At 37.2% G+C, this 18821-nt stretch overlaps 1 protein-coding gene across 3 annotated transcripts; it reads left to right on the forward strand.

Moving 5' to 3' along the window:
* The first annotated feature begins 6405 nt into the window (after positions 1 to 6405).
* LOC103697858 (uncharacterized protein At4g15545-like) lies at positions 6406 to 16257 on the forward strand. Of its 3 annotated transcripts, none has more exons than XM_088710713.2 (10): positions 6406 to 6874; positions 6966 to 7034; positions 13815 to 13868; positions 13996 to 14062; positions 14606 to 14680; positions 14756 to 15028; positions 15124 to 15166; positions 15247 to 15325; positions 15415 to 15548; positions 15668 to 16257. In XM_088710713.2, the coding sequence occupies exons 1-9, from the start codon at positions 6605 to 6607 to the stop codon at positions 15505 to 15507; spliced, it is 1023 nt and encodes a 340-aa protein (XP_088566839.1). In that variant the 5' UTR covers positions 6406 to 6604; the 3' UTR covers positions 15508 to 15548; positions 15668 to 16257. The 3 variants fall into 3 exon arrangements, with proteins under 3 accessions (XP_088566839.1, XP_088566840.1, XP_088566841.1); XM_088710714.2 differs by having other exon boundaries at positions 14762 to 15028; XM_088710715.2 differs by lacking the exon at positions 14606 to 14680 and having other exon boundaries at positions 15668 to 16071.
* The last annotated feature ends 2564 nt before the right edge of the window (positions 16258 to 18821 follow it).

Here is an 18821-nt window from a genome sequence, read left to right on the forward strand (position 1 = left end):
TTACACCGTTGGTTTTCCCTTTGGCTCACCAACAAACCTTTAACCCCTTGATTCAATCCCTTGATTGAATCAAGTTACAAGATATTAAAACAAAGAATAAAAACAAATCAAAGCTTCTTAAACAAGCAGATATGACAATATAAACAAATAGAGTAAAGAGAAGCCCTCAAACGAGTTTTGAAGATGGAGGAGCTCGGCTTCTTCTTTACTTGATCCTCCTCTGATTTGGCATGAAGTAGAGGATCCCCGAGGCAGCACGCGGATGGAGAGGAAGCTTTCGGATTCACTTGGATGCTCTTCTTCTCTCTATTTCGTTTTGGATGGCCCTTTTGTGCTTGTGGGAGATTTCCTTTGTAATCTCTTTGAGATCTCTTTCCTAGATGATCTCTCCCACTTCCATGCCTTCTCCCCTAGCTCTCTTCTTGTTTTTATAGCTTTAGATGGCGTGGAAACAAGAATATAGCCGTTAGAGACAAGAAAAAGAGCCGTTGGACACAGTCTGCATTTCCTGACAATGTTACCGTTGGGATCGGAGTCGACTCGCGCGATCAGGAGTCGACTCGCCTGTTGCAGGAGTCGGCTCGTGCTTTACTGGAGACGACTCGGCTACTGTTCCAAATTTGAATTAAAGTGCATGCCTTGACTGGGAGTCGACTCGACTTAACCCGGAGTCGACTCGCCAACATCTGGAGCTGACTTGGCATCTTCGGAGTCGGCTCATCCCATGAATCCAGAGGACATACTTTCTGATTTTCTTCCTCGAGTCGACTCGGATTCTCTTGGAGTCGACTCGGCTCTCAGAGCCCGAAAACTGATCCTCTGCATTTTTGGGGTCGCGCTGCCTTGGAGTCGACTCGAACTGTCTGGGAGTCGACTCGAATCTCAGAGGCAGTAACTTGGTTTTCTGTCTGTTGATGGTCGCGGAGTCTCGGAGTCGACTCGTGCAATGCGGGAGTCGACTCGAATCTCAGAGTCCCAAAAATGCTCTCTGACTTTTTCCTTGTGTTCCGCTGAGAGTCGACTCTTGCTTTCTTTGGAGTCGACCTACCAACCATCGGAGTCGACTCGCGTTCCACTGGAGTCGACTCGAATCTCAGACCCGAAAACTGCTCTCTGACTTTTCTGCCTGTGACTCCTAGGAGTCGACTCATACTTCTCCGGAGTCGACTCATACTTCTCCGGAGTCGACTCGAATTCCACTGGAGTCGACTCGAAGACTGTTCTTTTGAATTTTTCTTTTGATTTTACTCCTCCAATTTGAATCCTTTGAACTTTAAACTTTGGGCCAATAAATTGTAGCTTTCTTCCAACTTGAGAGCTTTGGAGGCCTTCTTGTGTTCTCCCAACTTGCTATGTTCCTTGCAAAATAAATATCTTTCTCCTTGCAACATAAGCATTAGTATCTATACTTCAAGGTTTTGTGATCATCAAAATCAATTTATGAATCAATCTTTGGGTCATCACTAATTAAGATGGTCTGACGATTGCACTTTTGTGCTCTTATCACTCTTCTTTATTAAACAGGTTAAATAGGTCGAGTCGGGTTACCTGTTTAATAAATAGGTCGGATTCAAGTTTATGATTTTCTAACCTGACCTGTTTATGTCCGACCCGACCTGATTGCCACCCCTAATATTAATATGATACAAGTGGGTCTATTTCGTCAAATATTAATAATTTTATATTACTTCTACTCGGTAATTTGGTATAGAAAAAAAATACTACCTTTTTAGTAATATTTATTTTACCTTCTTTCTGAGTAAAATAGGCATAGAATCTACTATTTATTTTACCATCTCTCTCATGCTCTATTTGTATCAAATATAGTAACCTGACATGAAATTTATTTTCACATGCCAGATTATCCCTAATCAATTGAACTATAAAGGTTAAGTGGTTGAACCCAAACTTAAACAAGTTAAAAATTAATATCATACAAAAATTTAAATAATAATAATAATAAATTTTAAGTTGTGTTTTTTACGTATATCCTCTTAAATATATAAAATTATATGAATACCCTCATCAAAATTACTATTTTCATATATACCTTTATAAAATACTATTTTTCCATATACGCCCTTGACATCACACTTTTCTCAAGGCATTAGTTAAATTGATATTTATTTAAAATAAGAATTAATTAAAATGATAATTATTTGTTTTATCCCTTTAAGTTGGGTAAAGGTCCCGCCACCCCTCCTACTCTCTCTCTTTCCCTCTCTTCCCTCCTTGCTTTCTTGCTTACTAATTATGGGTAGATATGTCAAAATGAAGTAGGGTATATATATTCAAAAATAGAATGTTATAAGGGTTTATATGTAAATAGCAAGTTTGCAAGATATTCACAAAAAATTGTATATTTAGAAGGATATATATGCAAAAAATTCTTTTATATATATATATATACATACACACACACATAAATTATCCAACAGTCGGCCAAAATTTATTGATTGATCTCAGTGTTATATGGTTTGATAAATATCTAGGATCACATCTCTTACCACAAACATAGTATAATGCATGTTTAAATAAAACACAAAACAAAAAAGACAACCAATTGTCAATTGATAAACAATTAAGTTTCTCATAGATGAACCATCGGGATTGATCTTAATTTTTATATAAAAAATTAAAATATTTAATAAATAATAGAGATTCAATATGGTATTATCATGTGCAAATTATGTTTTATTATTCTTTACATTTTCTTCTATGCTTGGTATTATTTTGGTGTTGCTTAGTATTGGTTCTGTTTACGGGAATAAATGAGTGGCTTTAGTATCATAAAATATTCTTTTAGATTATGAATACAATCTTTGTACTTAAATTTGTTCATCTTGTTTACTTTGATTTTTGAAGAATGATGTTTTTTCTAATAAATGTGAGAAGAAAAAAGATTTAAACAATTGCAATAATTCACTAACATGTCTCATAAGTTATTACGACTACATGATTTCCAAATAAAAATTCATGTTTTAGTGTGGTAATGAACATTACAAGAACATTGTTTTAGATTGTCTATGACAACATAAATTCTTCTCATAAAAATATTCAAATTAATGATAATTAATAGTTGTCACAAATTACCATTTTTTATTGAGCTTTCTCATAGTGGAAAATCTTGCTACAAAAATGGTATCTTTTGGTGATGACATATCAACGGTCATCATGAAAGGCTGCCATCATAGTTTCTGACACCAAATAAAACTATGCAGGGAAGATAAAGTTCACTTTTTAGTGATGAGAATTTAATTAATATCACTAAAGTCATTTGTCAATGACAAATTGTTGTTATAAAATTCTCTAAGATTTTTGTGATGATAGTTTGATCGCCATAGAAACTATGGTTTACATGTGACAAGCTATTTTACACATGAGAATTTGAATTTGAATTCAGATCCATCGGTCTGTTAAGTTGACCTGACCATTTAGTCAAAAAAACTCTCTTTAAATATGGACTTGAGATGGGATTATAAATTTATACTCGCAAATATTTCTAACCATTAATTTTAGTTTTGAGTATCCTTAGCATATAACTGAAATCCAAGATGTTGAGTTATTAATTACAGCCTATATTTAGTGTTCTACTGTGTTATTATGATTATTTTTTTGTCATATTGTAATAGATATTTAATTATTTAATAAAATATTAATTAGATTAAAATAATTAAATATTCATATTTTTTGAACCTGAATAGGAGGTCGACATGGCCAAGGGGCCAGGTTAATTAGCAACTAATTGGACTGGGTTTATTTTAAACATTTAAATTAAAAAATATATGAAAAATAAATATAATGTGAGGAAAATATGCTTGAGTAATGATAAATTTCTACTTTAAATACTAAAATTTGAATATTTTTATAATAATTCATATGTTTCCACTTCAAGATGCTTTTGTACTGGGGCATCAAATCTCTGACAATATCAATCACTATTACTCAAGAACTCTGTAAAAAATTCCAAAAAAAAAAAGGGCTCTTTTGCTTTGAGAAGTAATATGGCAAAAGCTTATAACTGCTTGGAACAGGGCCCTCTTTCAAATTACAGATTTAAGGGGTATTCCAGATAAATTTCTCCCTCATAAAAGAGTGTACCACATGTGTCTCCAACTTTACACTAATTAATGGTGCTGCAGATAATACATGTGGAAGTAATTTACTTACACAAGTTAAATAGTTAGTGAAGAAACTTTACTAGAGCAATCCAAGTACATGACACACATTTCACATTGGATTACAATTCAGCTTCATGACTCTTCTTCATATGTCCAGTTGTCTTATGGAAAGTAATTGACTTCTAATTGGGCCATTTGATGGTTTGATGCAATGTTGTACCTTGGGAGGTGATAATTTAATACATGTAAATTTTTAAATGGATGGAAGGGAGTTATGACCGAAAGAAATAGAATGTGATTGCCAAAATCCAACTTGATTAGTTGGTTTTTCTTTTGAGTTTGTATTGAATATATATAGAATATATAAGAGTGATTATAGGAACAAATTTTGAATTTGAATTTGAATAGAAAGAAAATAGGAAAGAATTAATGAGAAAATTACAACAATAGTTATTGTTGACAGCCTTCCATATCTTTTTGGAATATCCTAGCACATCCTAAAAATTTATGACCACCAATATGAAACAAAATTCAATTTGGTTTCCTTTAGTGAGCATTTAACTGGAAACACAGAGTATATAGTCATAAGGGCTATGGGTTCACAATATTTGCATCTATGGCTGTTATGAGCCATTGTGTCAACATCATTGCAACCATGATTTTATTAGTGCATGTCCCAGCAGTCTTCCACATATTCTAAATCAAAAATTCAAGTACGGATTCAGTTATGAGATGTCTATATTTTAGTTACAAAATTTAGAAGTAGATTCTATAATGGTCAAATCAATTTCCAATCATATCCATTAGGATGTATCAAGACGATAAATTTAAGATATAGCATGTTTAAAACAAAAAAAATATTAAGTTTCATTAAGCTATGTCCCATTCTTTAGACAAATTTTGTTTTTGAGATTTATATTTAAATCCAACCAGTCACTTGGTGAAAGAGTTTGGATTTCTTTTTGCCAGCTAAACCTATCTCCGTTGAAATATTTTTTCATCAGATTTAATTGTGTTCGTTGACGTCGATCATGTTGGCTGCAATTTTGGAAGATTATTTTGTTTCCTCAACTCTCGATTTTATCTTGATGGGGGGCAAAATGGATCGTCCTATTTTTGGCATGAAGTCACCCAATCTGGCCAAGCTGAACTCAGAAGATCGAGCCGACCTCAGAAGGCTGACCCCAGAAGGTCGAGCAGACCTCAGAAGGCTGAACCGAACTCAAAAGGCTGAGCCGACCTCAGAAGGCCGACCCCAGAAAGCCGACCCCGGAAGGCCGATTTCTGGAGGCCAACCTCAGAAGGCCGATCTCGTCGTCCTCATACTGCGGCGATGCCCTGCAGCAACCTCACCGCACCATGCTTTGCTTGCTGGTTATGCCACGATATATCAATCATGAACTATGCCCTGCCGCCCCAGCTATACCCTGCCACATCTACCAATACTTTACCATTCACAAGAACGACCTATGCCGTGCGCCTCAAGCAAGCTCTAGCTGCGCACCATCTGGCTAAAAGCTATCTCCTCCCATGATGAGGACGGGTCATACCTCCGCTACCTGGACATCTCTACGGGGACTATAAATAGCTCCATTAGGTAACACCTGACTTTTGGACCAACTGAGATCCACTCTAAATTGAGCGTCGGAGGGCTCTCGCCGGAACCACCAGTAAGGCTTTGTACAGGTCCGTCGGTGTGCAGGAAGTGGCTCCTTTCTCCGCTCCAGCTAGCAACTCCCTTGACTTCCTTGGTGTGGTCACCCTCGGGCCAAATCTGAACCACAACATATCCAATTTACTTAATTTTACTATTGTTATGTTTGAGAAGGGTTCAGGGCATTCTGGCCATTGGATAGATAAAAAGCAGCAAGCTTTTGAAACTGAATAGGAGCAAAGTTTTCTAAGATGATGAAATTGTTAGACATGCAATGCCTTTACCAGATATAATTCACCTTAATTTAATAGAAAATGACATTTCAATAGCAACACATGTAGCCCAAGTATAGGATGTCAATGGATCCTATTTGGGTGGGTTTGGGTTGAGTTACATGCCATGTGGATTAGGATCTCTCAACCAAAGCTCCCTAATAATTTTTAGTTATTTCGAATTCCGTTTGCAAGTGCAAGGGAAAGATGGATCAAGCTTGGTTTCCTATCTTCCGAGCTTAGAGGGCCTCAATCCGAACCCAAAATTCTTAATAGGCTTGTGCGGGGGCGGGGGATTTCGAAAAGGACAACAGCCCCAACTGCAACGTGAAAGCAATCATAACAGAAGGAACTCGCTATCCTCACCCCCCTTATTGCAACGATTCACACCCCCCTTCCGCACTTCTCCGAAAGGGCGACCTCCCTTCCAAGTTCCAAGTCTGACCCCAACGACGCCGGAGACGAAGTCTCCGCCACCTCCTCCTCCTAACCGTACCCTAATTCTAACTCTCTCTTCGATCCAGAGCTAGGTTTAGGGTTTTCTCTTCGCGTGGGTGATGGCGCAGAACGGCGCGGACTTCCACCTCTCGGACGAGGTCCTATCGGTGATCCCCACCGACCCCTACGAACAGCTGGACCTCGCACGAAAGATCACCTCCATGGCAATCACCTCCCGGGTCACGAGGCTTGAGGCCGAGGCTGGTCGGCTGCGCCAGAAGATCTCGGAGCGGGATCGATTGATATCCGAGCTCCAGGACAATCTCGACCACCTCGATCGCATGGTCCAGGAGTCTGACGCCCGCCTCCGGGCTGCTCTCGAGGAGAACGTAAGCCCTGTGATTGATCTTGTATTGAATTCTCTCACTGGCCTTTTCGTTTCAATTGGTTGTTATTCTTTTTTATTCTATTTGATTGAAGGCTAAGCTTTCGAAGGAACGTGATATGCTGGCGTTGACTTCGAAGAAACTCGGGAGGGATTTGGCAAAGGTGTGATCTTTTTTACTCTGCTGCAATCCTTCGTTTAAAGAAATGCTAACTTTTCAATGATTAGTTTGGGAGTTCTCTCATGCATCGTTTCGGTTGCATTCATTTGGCACAATGCATGAGTACTAGCTGTTTGAGGCTGCATTGCTGTAGCACTTTATATGACAGAGAACTAGGATTCTATTGGAAAGAGAAGAAAGGAATGATACGTGATATGTGAGTTTATATTTTCTAGGCTTGATCGGATTGCATGGTTCTCAAGAATAGAGGCGATCCTGTTCCACTAAATATTAAAGTAGCAGGCATGGATGCTCAATGTCTGAACTGCAGAATTTCTTTTTTATTATTTTTCTTTATTTTTCGTTGGGAGGGGATGGGGGACAGATGCAACTTGTTTTTGTAATACCGTCTGGGTTGCAATAGGTGAAGTTGTAATATGTATATCATGGAGAAATGGATTTTTCAAATTAGGATAGAGAGAAGATAGATAAAAGGGATTGAGTTACTTGGGTGACGCGTAGGGTTATTTTTTTTAGACTATATTCAGTATTAATGGAGGTGACGAATTCTCTGTGTTGAATGTATGCTCAAAATTGGAGGTTTTTTACATGTCATTTTAGTCAAATCATACTTTTCTTGGGCTCTGATGATTGATGGATTAAGAATTTAGTTGATATACAAAAAATGGTAGTCAACTTACATGCACTTGGCACGCATTGTGGAAGGCTAATTTTGCTGGCTCTGAAAGATGTCCATTTAATGAAATGTGTTCATTAGTAGATATGATGATAACAATCAAGGAAAATAATACCCTCCTGAACTGCCTAGTTCGGAGCATATCAAGCCGTACCAGAGGCCGATTAGCATGATTCTACCCCTTAGTTTGAGAAACTGACGAGGGAGGGGGAGAGGGAGAAGGAGAGAGAGAGGAAGGGAGGGAGGGAGGGAGGGAGAGGGAGGAAGAGAGAGGGAGAGGGTGGCGGAGAGAGAGAAACGGAGGGAGGGGGGAGGGCTCCGCAAAGGAGATCATACTTTAGTTTATGGGACTAAGTTATCCTCTTAGTTCTTTCATATGATCAAAGTCTTTAAATTCCTTTAAATTTTAGAAGAACTAAAGCTCCTTTCATGACATTGACAGGGGACAAATCTTTGCATCAATCAATAGAAACAGATTTTCTTTGCATCATTCTGCAATTACTTGTTTTGGGGGGCTGAGAGATGGATAACGTTTTTTGGTTGATAAAATATATGCCTTTACTTCAAACTATGAAGTTGGGCTACTGTTACTATGCTGTTATAGAACTTCTAGTCTTCTTCAATTTGGCAATATTGTCAGATGTATTAATTAGCTTATGATACATCGTTCTTCAGAAGATTCGTGTCTTTAAATCATTTTGGCCATGTAATTTAGACCTTTTTCCTCCATGGTCTATTAATTAGTCTTCATTCAGGCATTGTTGCCAATGAGGTTCAGCCTTTTTTAATTCACTGTTGTCTGGAAGATTTCAGTTTTGTTGTAATATGTGGAAATTGGATTTCTGGTGGCAACCTCATTTTCCTCTTTTATTTTTAGTCATCTAAGACCAAAACATTAGTAGCATAGGGTTTATGCAAAACCAATCTAACAGCTATCCAATTGAAACTGAGCCTTTCAATTTAGAGGCTTCTTAAAATAACACTTTTAGCCTCTATTTTAGCAGAAAAAGGACTGAGTTTGGAGAGCAATTAAATATGCCACCCCATGTTCTCGAGATCCAGGTCTCACAAAATACCATACAACATCTTGGGCATGAAATCTTCAAACTAAGGCAAGGTGAGCCATAGCTGTCCCACCATCAGCCTTGAAAAAGAAATAAAAAAAAGAGCAGAAAAGAGGAGGAAATGAGGAAAATAAAACAAAGGAAGGGAGGATTCCACCACTAGAACTTAGGAAGAGGATCAAGAATTTTAAAGCATTCATAGTGTTTTCGTAGGAGAGTTGCATAAATATTTTTTTAGAGAAACAAAGGTTTCTAGAGAGCACCTAACCATTCTCTTTTGGTGTTGCTAGTCATGGGATGGAATTCCACAATTGGTTTCTAAAGATTATGATGGAGGTTGACATAGGCAGGGAGGAGCTTCAGAGTGACAGAATAGAAATAGAAAGGAAAAAGAAACTAGTATCAAACTAGAAACCAACTAGAACTAATTAGAAGAAGAACTGGAACTAGAAATGAAATTTAGAAGGAACTAAAAAGGTTAACTAGCACTAACTAGTAGCTATATCTTGATATCAAAGTTTTTTGTTGACACCTAGAAACTTAATGTTTACAAAGTTTTCCGTGACTTGCCAAAATTCGGAAACTTGCTATCAACATTCCTCGAAAATCCACCAACACTCGTTTTAAAGTCTAGTAGAGGATGTGAAGAATCCACCCCACAAGAGAAACACACAAATTAGACTCAAAGAAATTTTTGTTTCTTCTATTAATGGCAAAAATTGAGAGACTACAATGATGGGGCTCCTAAGGCTCACAGAATTTTTTAGTTCCATATGGATATAATTATTCTAAAAAAGTGATAGTAACAAAAGTAATCCTTCCTAAGTCTCGTAGGACTTCTAACTTAATTAACAACTATTTCTAGATGGTGAAGTGAGCGCAGGCCTTGGTGCAATGGTACGGTTGCTCTACAATGACCTGGGTATCACGAGTTCGAAATACGGAAATAATTTCTCTGCATGTAGGGGTAAAGCTGCTTACATCTTAACCTCCTAAACCCTATAGCAGCGGATTCCTCGTGCACCGGGATGCCCTTCTTTTATGTAGATGGATAAGAAAGAAAAGACCAATAATATATGAAAAAATCATCCTTAATTTGTGTTGGTTGAGAAATGACATGTTCATAATTATCTTGAATTTTGTCAGCAATGATAGTCTTTACTAAAGAGGCCATACTTTTCTCAGCCAATCTTTGATTGAGATAATTCAAAATGTATTAGAAAGTGAAATCAATGCTAGATGCAATGGAAGTGATTTGAAGCCCAAATTCCATTTGTGCTTACCATAGTGATGCTATCTTTAGATGTAATGTGTACTAGACTGCTCCTTTGGCTATGACTTGACCTAAAAACAAAAAGTCGACATCTAGTTCAAAAATATGACTTTTGGATACTTATGGATCAAATGTCTAACTCATGAAACTATACAGTTTTGATTTCAGATAAGTTTGACATGAATCATGGGGCATTAACCTTCAATTTTATTCCAATACAATTTTCAATGCATCAGTGACATCTTTTTAATCCTTGGTGGTTTTATCTTGACCTTTGTTATAGAATTTGATGCAAGAGGAACAAGGTTCAAGAGCCAAAAGGTGGAGGGAGGGGTTTCAGCTTGCATCATAGGTTGTTAAAGGACTGGTGGGAGGTACGACATTAAGACATAGGGAAGTCGGTTAAAAATTAATTCGTTTAATGTGTTATGGAGTTCTCCTCTCTCTCTCTCTCATGCATGTGGTAAGATGAAACCAGATGAGTGGAGGAGTTAGATCGAGGATATAAAGATAAGAGATATTTTGGGAGTCAAGAGGAATTTAAGGAAGTTGAAGGGATTATTGGAGGTGATTAAAGAATAGATGACAAATGGAAATCTAAGCATGAAGTTGAACGTAGCGATTGCTAGTCACATCCCTCTTTGGTCTATTATGTTGGGATTTAGAATATGTGTATATGCGTATGTATGTTGGGATTTAGAATGGGCCATCTTAGCTATGCTATCCTAACCATGTCTTTGGTTTTATCCAAATGTGGATCTAGTCGGACCATTTCATATTAGGTCGGATTGAGATGTCCGCACTAGGTTAGGCTTGGGTCATTGGAGATAGAGTAGGGCCCTGCATGGAGAGATCAAACCAACTATTTATCAGGGTTGTTGGATCTTTTTTGTGGAGAATAATGATGGGAATCCTACTAGGCATTTCATAGAAATGATGGAAGAGTTACCAATCTCCAACAATGGGAGAAACAACTCTCAAGCTTTAAATGCGGATCCTCCTTCTAATAGAAGAGGGGTGGAAGTGTGCAACCACTGGGCTACATCCTTATTTGCCCATGATAGATCTACATCATCAACGTATAAAATAAGCGCCATTGTTGGATTGGTGAGCTAGATTAATGTTTGCTACATGTAAATAGGATTTTTTCACATCTACTACTTTGCATTGAGTTGAGTCTGTTTATTTGTTCAATTTATTTTGACCAACCTAGACTTCAACAACATGCTTTAGTTTCATCTAAGGTCTCCCATACCAACCCATAACAACCATACCGTACTGGTAAGGTACCAATATAGTACCGAGATTTAGTTCAACATATGAGTCAAATTAGTCTGAACCAAGCAGAACTATTATGTACAACCTAAAACTAAGGTGTGTACCATACTGTGCCAATCCGTACTTTTCAATTTTGGGCAGTACTATGATAAAAAGTGAGGAGCAAAGGGCAAAGGGTCAGAAGCTATCTTGGTACAGGATGCATACTGTACCGTATTGACCATACCGTATCAATCTAGTAATGTACTGGTGTTGTATTCTGTACTGAGATTGTGGACCTTGGTTTCACCTTGGCTTAACAACCACTTTTCCAAAGTGGATCCTATCCATGAAGTGCAAAGCTGATGCATTGACCAACATATGGCATAGTATTAAAGGAATGACTAAGGTCCCCATTGCTTGTAGAATGGCACCCTAGGAATTTGATGTTGTTAAGTATATGAAGCAATGCAAATACCTGTATGCTAATTATTATGCAGCATCCTAGGATCAAGAATGATCGTGTCATGGCCACTTAAAATTAATGATAGAGTCACTCATGACTTGGCAATGATTTTCTCATATTAGAACATTGTGAACTTTTATTGTACTCTCTTAGTGACATTCCCCCATGATATAGTCAATAAGGACTGTACGATGATGAGGCATAGCTGATGCAAGTTAACAATTAAGGTGAACCTACCTGTTGACATGGTGGACCCTGGCAAGAATTTTTTGTGCATGACCCAAATGAGATGGCATAGGACATAGGACAACAAGACATAACATATTCAGTAGAATACAGTGGCAAGCCAATATTAATGGCCCCCATTCTGTAGTTAACAAATCAACCTTATAGACTCTTTTTCTGTATAGCAACAATTGTGCCTCCAACAGCCATGCATCATGCCTAGGTGCAAGGTACTTAAAATATATGCCTTGTGGCTTATAGGTGAGGCTACAGGGACTGAGGTTGCACTTGGTGAATATCACATGTATCCGATAAGTATATTATATGATTGGATTTCCTTTATGGTAGCTGAGGCATAATTGGATTTTGGACCACTACTTGTGGCGTGTTCCAAGGTGTAAAGCTAAATTTCTTGGTATGTTTATTGGTGGAACTAAGTTGCCCATTGATTTTCTTATCCCCTATTTCCTTTAGGAAGTTCCATCATTAAAAGAATGGAAAAAACAGAAGACAACCTAAATAACTTTGATTTCATTCAACCTTACATCATAAAGAAGTGTTGCTTTTTTTTTTCCTAATCTTGCATCCTTACATCTTTTTTCTTTACATTCCGATTGAATCTAAACATTTAAGGCAAGTGGGTCTATCTCTAAAGGAAAAATATTTGACGGTTCTCAAAGATAAATTCTATTAGGAGCAATCCAAATCAAAACTTTTTAGGGAGGCTGAGATGTGAAAAATTGAACCTATACATAAATAGATTTTGCTCGTGCATTTCAGACTATTAAGATGGGTTGGTTCCTTATGTTGCTTTTGCATCTTGTAATACAATTGACTTTATATAGCCATCTATTTAGTTAATTGCTTCCAAGTTTGGATGTTCAATTGTTAGAAAATTAATAGTTTTATGGATGATGTTAGATGATCACAAGACTTCCAAAAATTGAAAACAATAGTCATGACCCTTTCCATCAGTGCAAGCAATGAACCAGTCACATTTAAAAATCATTAGGATTTTCCATTTGATGTATCTCAGGCCATTTTGATTTGGGATATTCCTGTTGCACAATGTGATTGGCATCTATGGTCCACATATTGGAATTGAAACCCTAAAATTGATTGATCAGAACTGTTACTGAAGAGTGGAAATGGCCATTATGAGCATTTTGAGAAATGCTATGTTAGCAGCTTAACACAATTACTGTAGCAGCTCCATCAATGTGCTTATACCAGGGTATGTTAGCTTGGCAAATGGATTTTTCTGTATTTTCCTTTAAAAGCTTGCCATTTTGGAAATAATCCTATGGAGATCAACTTTATCTGTAATACTTAAAATCTAACTGGTTCAGATTACAGAAATAATATTTCAACACTTGATGAACTCATTGTGCAAACTGAGCTATAACACAACACTGCACCTCTCCTTCATATGGAAGAAGGTTCTGGGTTCGAATTTTGAACCTTGAGAAGTACTTCCCGAGTTATCTTAAAAAAGATTTCTAAAAAATCTAGCTACCTATGCTCTAATTCCTGGTCCTGAAGCTGCACATTTTGAACTAGCAAGTATGGATACCATTTCCTGTGTCCATTGGTGTGTTTGTCTCTGCATGAAGTTTAGCTTCTGAGATAAGAACCTGGAGAAATCGTAGATGTTAGTTTATTTGTTGAACATTACAGATTCAAATATGTTACTCCCGGTATTGCATAGATTCCTTTTCTATTTCATCATTCTGCGTAGTTTTGATGGTCGTTTGTTTAGTTCCCTGATGAAATTGACTGAACATGTATGTCTCTTTTTGTAGTTGGAGACATTCAAGAGGCACCTGATGCAATCACTACGTGATGATAGTACATCTGTAAGTTTAACAAACTTAGACCTATTTGGTACATATCCTTTTAGATGCTCTCTCTCTCTAAATCATCATTGTCTTCACTAAAATGTTTACTAAAAGGTTTTTCCTCCTTATCATGGTTGTCACCTAGCAACAATCAGAAGCAATTGATGTAGGGACCTCTGATGAGCTAGTCGCCAGAATTCCTTCTTGGAGAGGTACTATTCATCTTAGCTTTAGCTCTTTATTTGTTCATCTCAATGTTTTAAATACTGTGGGATGGGTCTATCTTGATTTTTCCATGGAATGAGACATCTAGCATACCGACACTTGGGATAGTTTCATTTCTCGATTCATTCCATTTTGACACTTGGGATCAAGGTCTGCTATCTTGGTACCGAGTATTGTATCAGTGCCTTATCGGTTCGGTACAATATGGTATGGTATGCCTTGGTATGGGCCGGTACATACCTCGGTATATCTCGGTATGAGGTGGTATGGTACGGGGCTTGTACGACTCGCTGTTAAGTTTCATACTGGTTTCCTCTAGGTATGATACGGCATGCCTCGTATCGAGTGGTACGAGGTGGTACGGCAGACCATGCTCGGGATAGTGCCCCATTTCGACACTCGGTATTTTGGGATGCTGTGCCATCCCATCGGTATTAAAAACCATAGTTTGCCTGTATATATTACTTGCTTAAGGCTTAAATGTTGTACTTGTTTTTGTTTTGTTCTTGTGCTTGTACATGTGATACAAGATGAGGGTTCCATAAGTCGCATTGCACCGGATCTAGTTAGCGTATCATCAGAAAGTGGGGGTTCAAGTCAAGATGGTACATTCCTTACCATAGTTTTGCTGAAGTATTCAAACTTTCAAAAATTTAACTTGCTGATGAAATTTATGTCAGATACAGTGACATCATCAAGGCATGCTGGACATCAGTTCTCTATCACACCATACATCACTCCACGGCTGACCCCCAGTACTACACCAAAGGTCTCATCAACTAGTGGTTCTCCCAGAGGATTCTCTACTGCAGGATCATCGCCCAGAATGTTGTCTGGTACAATATCACCAACAAAATCTCGTTTTGAAGGGTACTTGACATTATCATCATTGTATCCACCAAGTCAGCAATCCTCAGCATCCAGCTCTCCTCCACACAGGCATTCCTCAACAGGTTAATACTCCCCGGAGGCTTGATTATATATGTAATTTCTTTTACTTTGTATGTTATCAAATTGCAGTTAGTTCATATGAGTTCTAATGTTTCAGGACGCCCTCGGATAGATGGAAAAGAGTTTTTTCGTCAGGCAAGGTCAGTTATGCTTCCAGACATCTGTCATAGAGTATTCAGCAAGGCAAATTTATCTAATTCTTCTACTCTATGCACTTCAGGAGCCGTCTCTCATACGAACAGTTTGGGGCATTTTTGGCAAACATCAAGGAGTTTAATGCTCAAAGGCAAACATGTGAGGTATGCATCCTTGGACTGTGTGAGTTGTTCATTAGTGTACTTGGGTATTATATGAGAGAGGTTTGAGATTTGTTTTATTTTCATTGCAGGAGACATTGGCAAAGTCTGAAGAGATCTTTGGTACAGAGAACAAGGATCTCTACCTTTCCTTTAAGGGCCTGCTTAATCGCAACCTATCTTAGACATTAGCTTGATGTTGAGAGAACTTTGGTCGCACACGCAGGTACTTATCTCTAACATTTTTTTTTCTTGAAATATGTTTTTGAAAGTTGAAAATAAGAACTTGCACTTGCACCTGTTTTCTTTATTCTCAATTTGTTGACTGGTCTATTAACTTCTCAGAATTAATGGAGATGCACAAATGGGTATAATTTTTCAAGAAGGGGGACCTGGGAGGAGTTTCAATAGCAAAGCAATTTAAACTTCTTGCTTAGTTGATGTTCAAGAAAATTTGCTTGTCAAACGTGTCAGTCTTTAATGGAAAATTCTAACAGCAATTAATTTGAACTTGCCGGTAATGTATGAATGAAGCCCAATTCTGCTATTTCACTTTAGTGACAGCAGTACTGCAACAAGTTTTCAGGTTGCTGAACAAAGGCTATCCTGAATCTGTCTCCAAATTTCCCACTGTAAGCAATAATTACAAAGAAAGGCTATGCAACATGTACAACATGGTTCACCTACAGTCGAATAATTGTTGGATTTGTTGTTTATAAATAATTGCATGCCTTCTTTTTTCTTGCCAATTACTTTTTGCTTCCATGTATTTTTTTTTCTTTTCCCTGGGAAGATTGTATGAGCAATCTACTGAACTACTATTTTTTTGTATTTTTGCCCCTAAATTGTTTTTGTTTTATTTTTTACAGTTTGGGACCTGGCTTTTGAGTTATATGTAAATTCTTACAAGGCTTTAGTGGTTAACATTGTCTCAACTTATCAAGTCTTATTTCATACTTAATGCCTTGGATGTTTTTTTAACATGCAAAGCTTCCTTTCAAGGTTTAATAAACTGATGTGTGTTTAGGATGTCTGCATGTTGTACTCTGGAAGTTCTCCAAAACTCGTAATTATGTGGTGGCTGGGAGATCAGGATAACAATGTCTTATAAGGCATAGTTCAGGTCCACAATGCAATGGACACAAATAGTTTCCATGAGAGCAGGATTACGCTCATGGTGGCCATCAAAGTTCATGCAAAACAATGATTGCTTTCTGGTAGGCCTACCACAGTCTCAATTATTTTTATTATTTGCCTTGCACAAATCTCCGTGCTTGCTGCTAACAACTTTGCAAGCCAATGAGAACTCTTCTATGTGCTGCAAGGCAGATATAAACTGTGCCACACAAATAACAGGCCTACTTTAAGTCTAGTGAACAGCAAAGAATTTTATTTCAGCTACAAGTATGTTTGGACATACATAGATCACTTCAAAATTCACCTTACTGAGTATAAAAGTGATTGACAATCCCTGAGCCTTGTGTGGACATTGTAGCTTATCTGCATCATAGCAGGATGAAGTGGAAATTCTTGTTTCCACTTCAGAAATGTCTCCGAGTTCTGTAGGAGCTCTAAAATTTATGTTGGAAATTTTGTTATCCAACGCATGATGAATGATTTATAACCCAATGCACTCATAGGTGAGATCAATAACCATTGGATAAATGGCAATATATCTCCTTTTGGGACTGCGAATGAAGGAAGCCAAGCTGAAATCAAGGTAAGGGTGGGATCGAACCCAAGTCATTGATGTCTAACAGTTAGACTCCTATCCTATTATATGGTGATATTTCTCGGACCTATGTTATTATTCAGTGTATGGAACCTTCAGTTATCTAATAACCACACCTGGAACTCTTGTGGCCAAAAATAAAAAAGAAAAACTAGAAATCAAAGAATGTTTTCTCTTTGTCGAAAGCAATCCATATGCAACAAGTGGCGTTCTTGTTGAATATATAGATTAAGTACCATGTTGGTATCAAATTACTAAATCTTATTCAACCAGCAATGCATGCTTTTGGTAGTGATTGACTTGGAAATGTGTATGATTTTGATAAGTAAATATTACTTGATGGTTTAGACAGAGTAGTGACCTTTAACTACCACCACCTTCTCAAACATATGATAGGTCTAGGTAGAAAGTCACGCATATATATTTTTATAGGATTAAAGCCACTATGGCATCCTTTTCCACTGCGTTGGCTCTCTTAATATTATACCGTGCATGTTCTTGTTTTTCTGGATAAAGCTATGCAAGTTTGGCTTGGCTAACCTAAAAGCATTGGATTGTGATCCTTTCTGTTGGAGGCTTTTTGAGGCTTCCTTTCTTCTGGTAATCTATTAACCTAGCTCTAATCTCCCCTACTCTCATCTCTCTTTAGGCTATGGCTACATAGGAATAGCAATGGTTGGTGGCTTTATCCTCCTCCTCCTCCTCCTCCTCTCTCTCTCTCTCTCTCTCTCTCTCTCTCTCGCGCGCGCGCGCGCGCGCACGCAAACGTGCATGCATCAAGGCTAGAGCATATATTGCATTGTTTTTATCTCAAGCAAATTCATCTGTGATCGAGTTTTTTTTTTTTAAAAAAAAAAACTAGAGTTTTCCACATTATCATATGTTAATGACTTCGAAGAATCTTACAAGATAAAACTTTTGAATATATCGATGGCATTATAAGGGCTGAAATTCTTTGTAGGGAAACATAGTCTTTGTTGCATGACCTTGTAAGATGTCATATGAATCCATGACCTATGTGGGCTTTATAGCCAAATGTGTATATAAGAAATGGAAAGTATAGTAAAGGATACTCATAGCTACAGAATGAATATGCTAGTGGATGGAAGGGTTTTCCAATTCGTAGACGCCAAAGATAAAAAAACAGTAGATAGAAGAAATTGAGATTGATGCCTCTTATATCCTCGATTTGTTATTGAAATTTGAATGTCATGTAAATATTGAAGTCTAAAATTGGAGAGTTTATAAATTTTTGTATAAATATATATATGAAGGAGCAAAATATGCAACATTCTTAATTTAGAACAAACATAAAGAGAAGCATGATTAATTCAAGTGATATTTCGATTCAAGATATGATTCTGCTTCCACAATATATTGGAGAATCATCGAATTTAAATTACAAAAAGACAACTCGTACTTGAAAGACTGCAATATCATTTTTTAATCCAATGAGGAGAAAGAAGAATTTCTTCGACCCACTCAACTTGAAACTCTATAAAAAAATAGATAAAGGTCAAAAAATTGTGAAAATACACTTTATATTTTCTTTTCTTTAATTAATAAACTAAATTGAAGTATGTAGCCCCTATTTATAATAATAGTGAGATTCTCTCTTAGACAATTCTGATCGGATTTCTCTTTTAATTCGAATAGAACTAGACTTTCAAAATTAAATATGACTAGTACAAATAATTATGAAAAAAATTCTATAGAAAGTAGAATCGACTTCTACATCAACTTTGCTTTTTGTCACTCCATCTAATT

This window comes from Phoenix dactylifera, chromosome 14, assembly GCF_051530095.1.
Source record: "Phoenix dactylifera cultivar Ajwa chromosome 14, Ajwa_hap1_PhDact_Kaust_v1.1, whole genome shotgun sequence".
NCBI lineage: Eukaryota > Viridiplantae > Streptophyta > Magnoliopsida > Arecales > Arecaceae > Phoenix > Phoenix dactylifera.

Bases quoted from the DNA above. Each gene is read 5' to 3' on its own strand.
- LOC103697858 (XM_088710713.2), top strand. From the start codon at position 6,605: ATGGCGCAGAACGGCGCGGACTTCCACCTCTCGGACGAGGTCCTATCG. The intron at 7,035-13,814 runs GTGTGATCTTTT...CTCTTTTTGTAG, and splicing joins TCGGGAGGGATTTGGCAAAG to TTGGAGACATTCAAGAGGCA. The intron at 15,167-15,246 runs GTCAGTTATGCT...TATGCACTTCAG, and splicing joins GAGTTTTTTCGTCAGGCAAG to GAGCCGTCTCTCATACGAAC.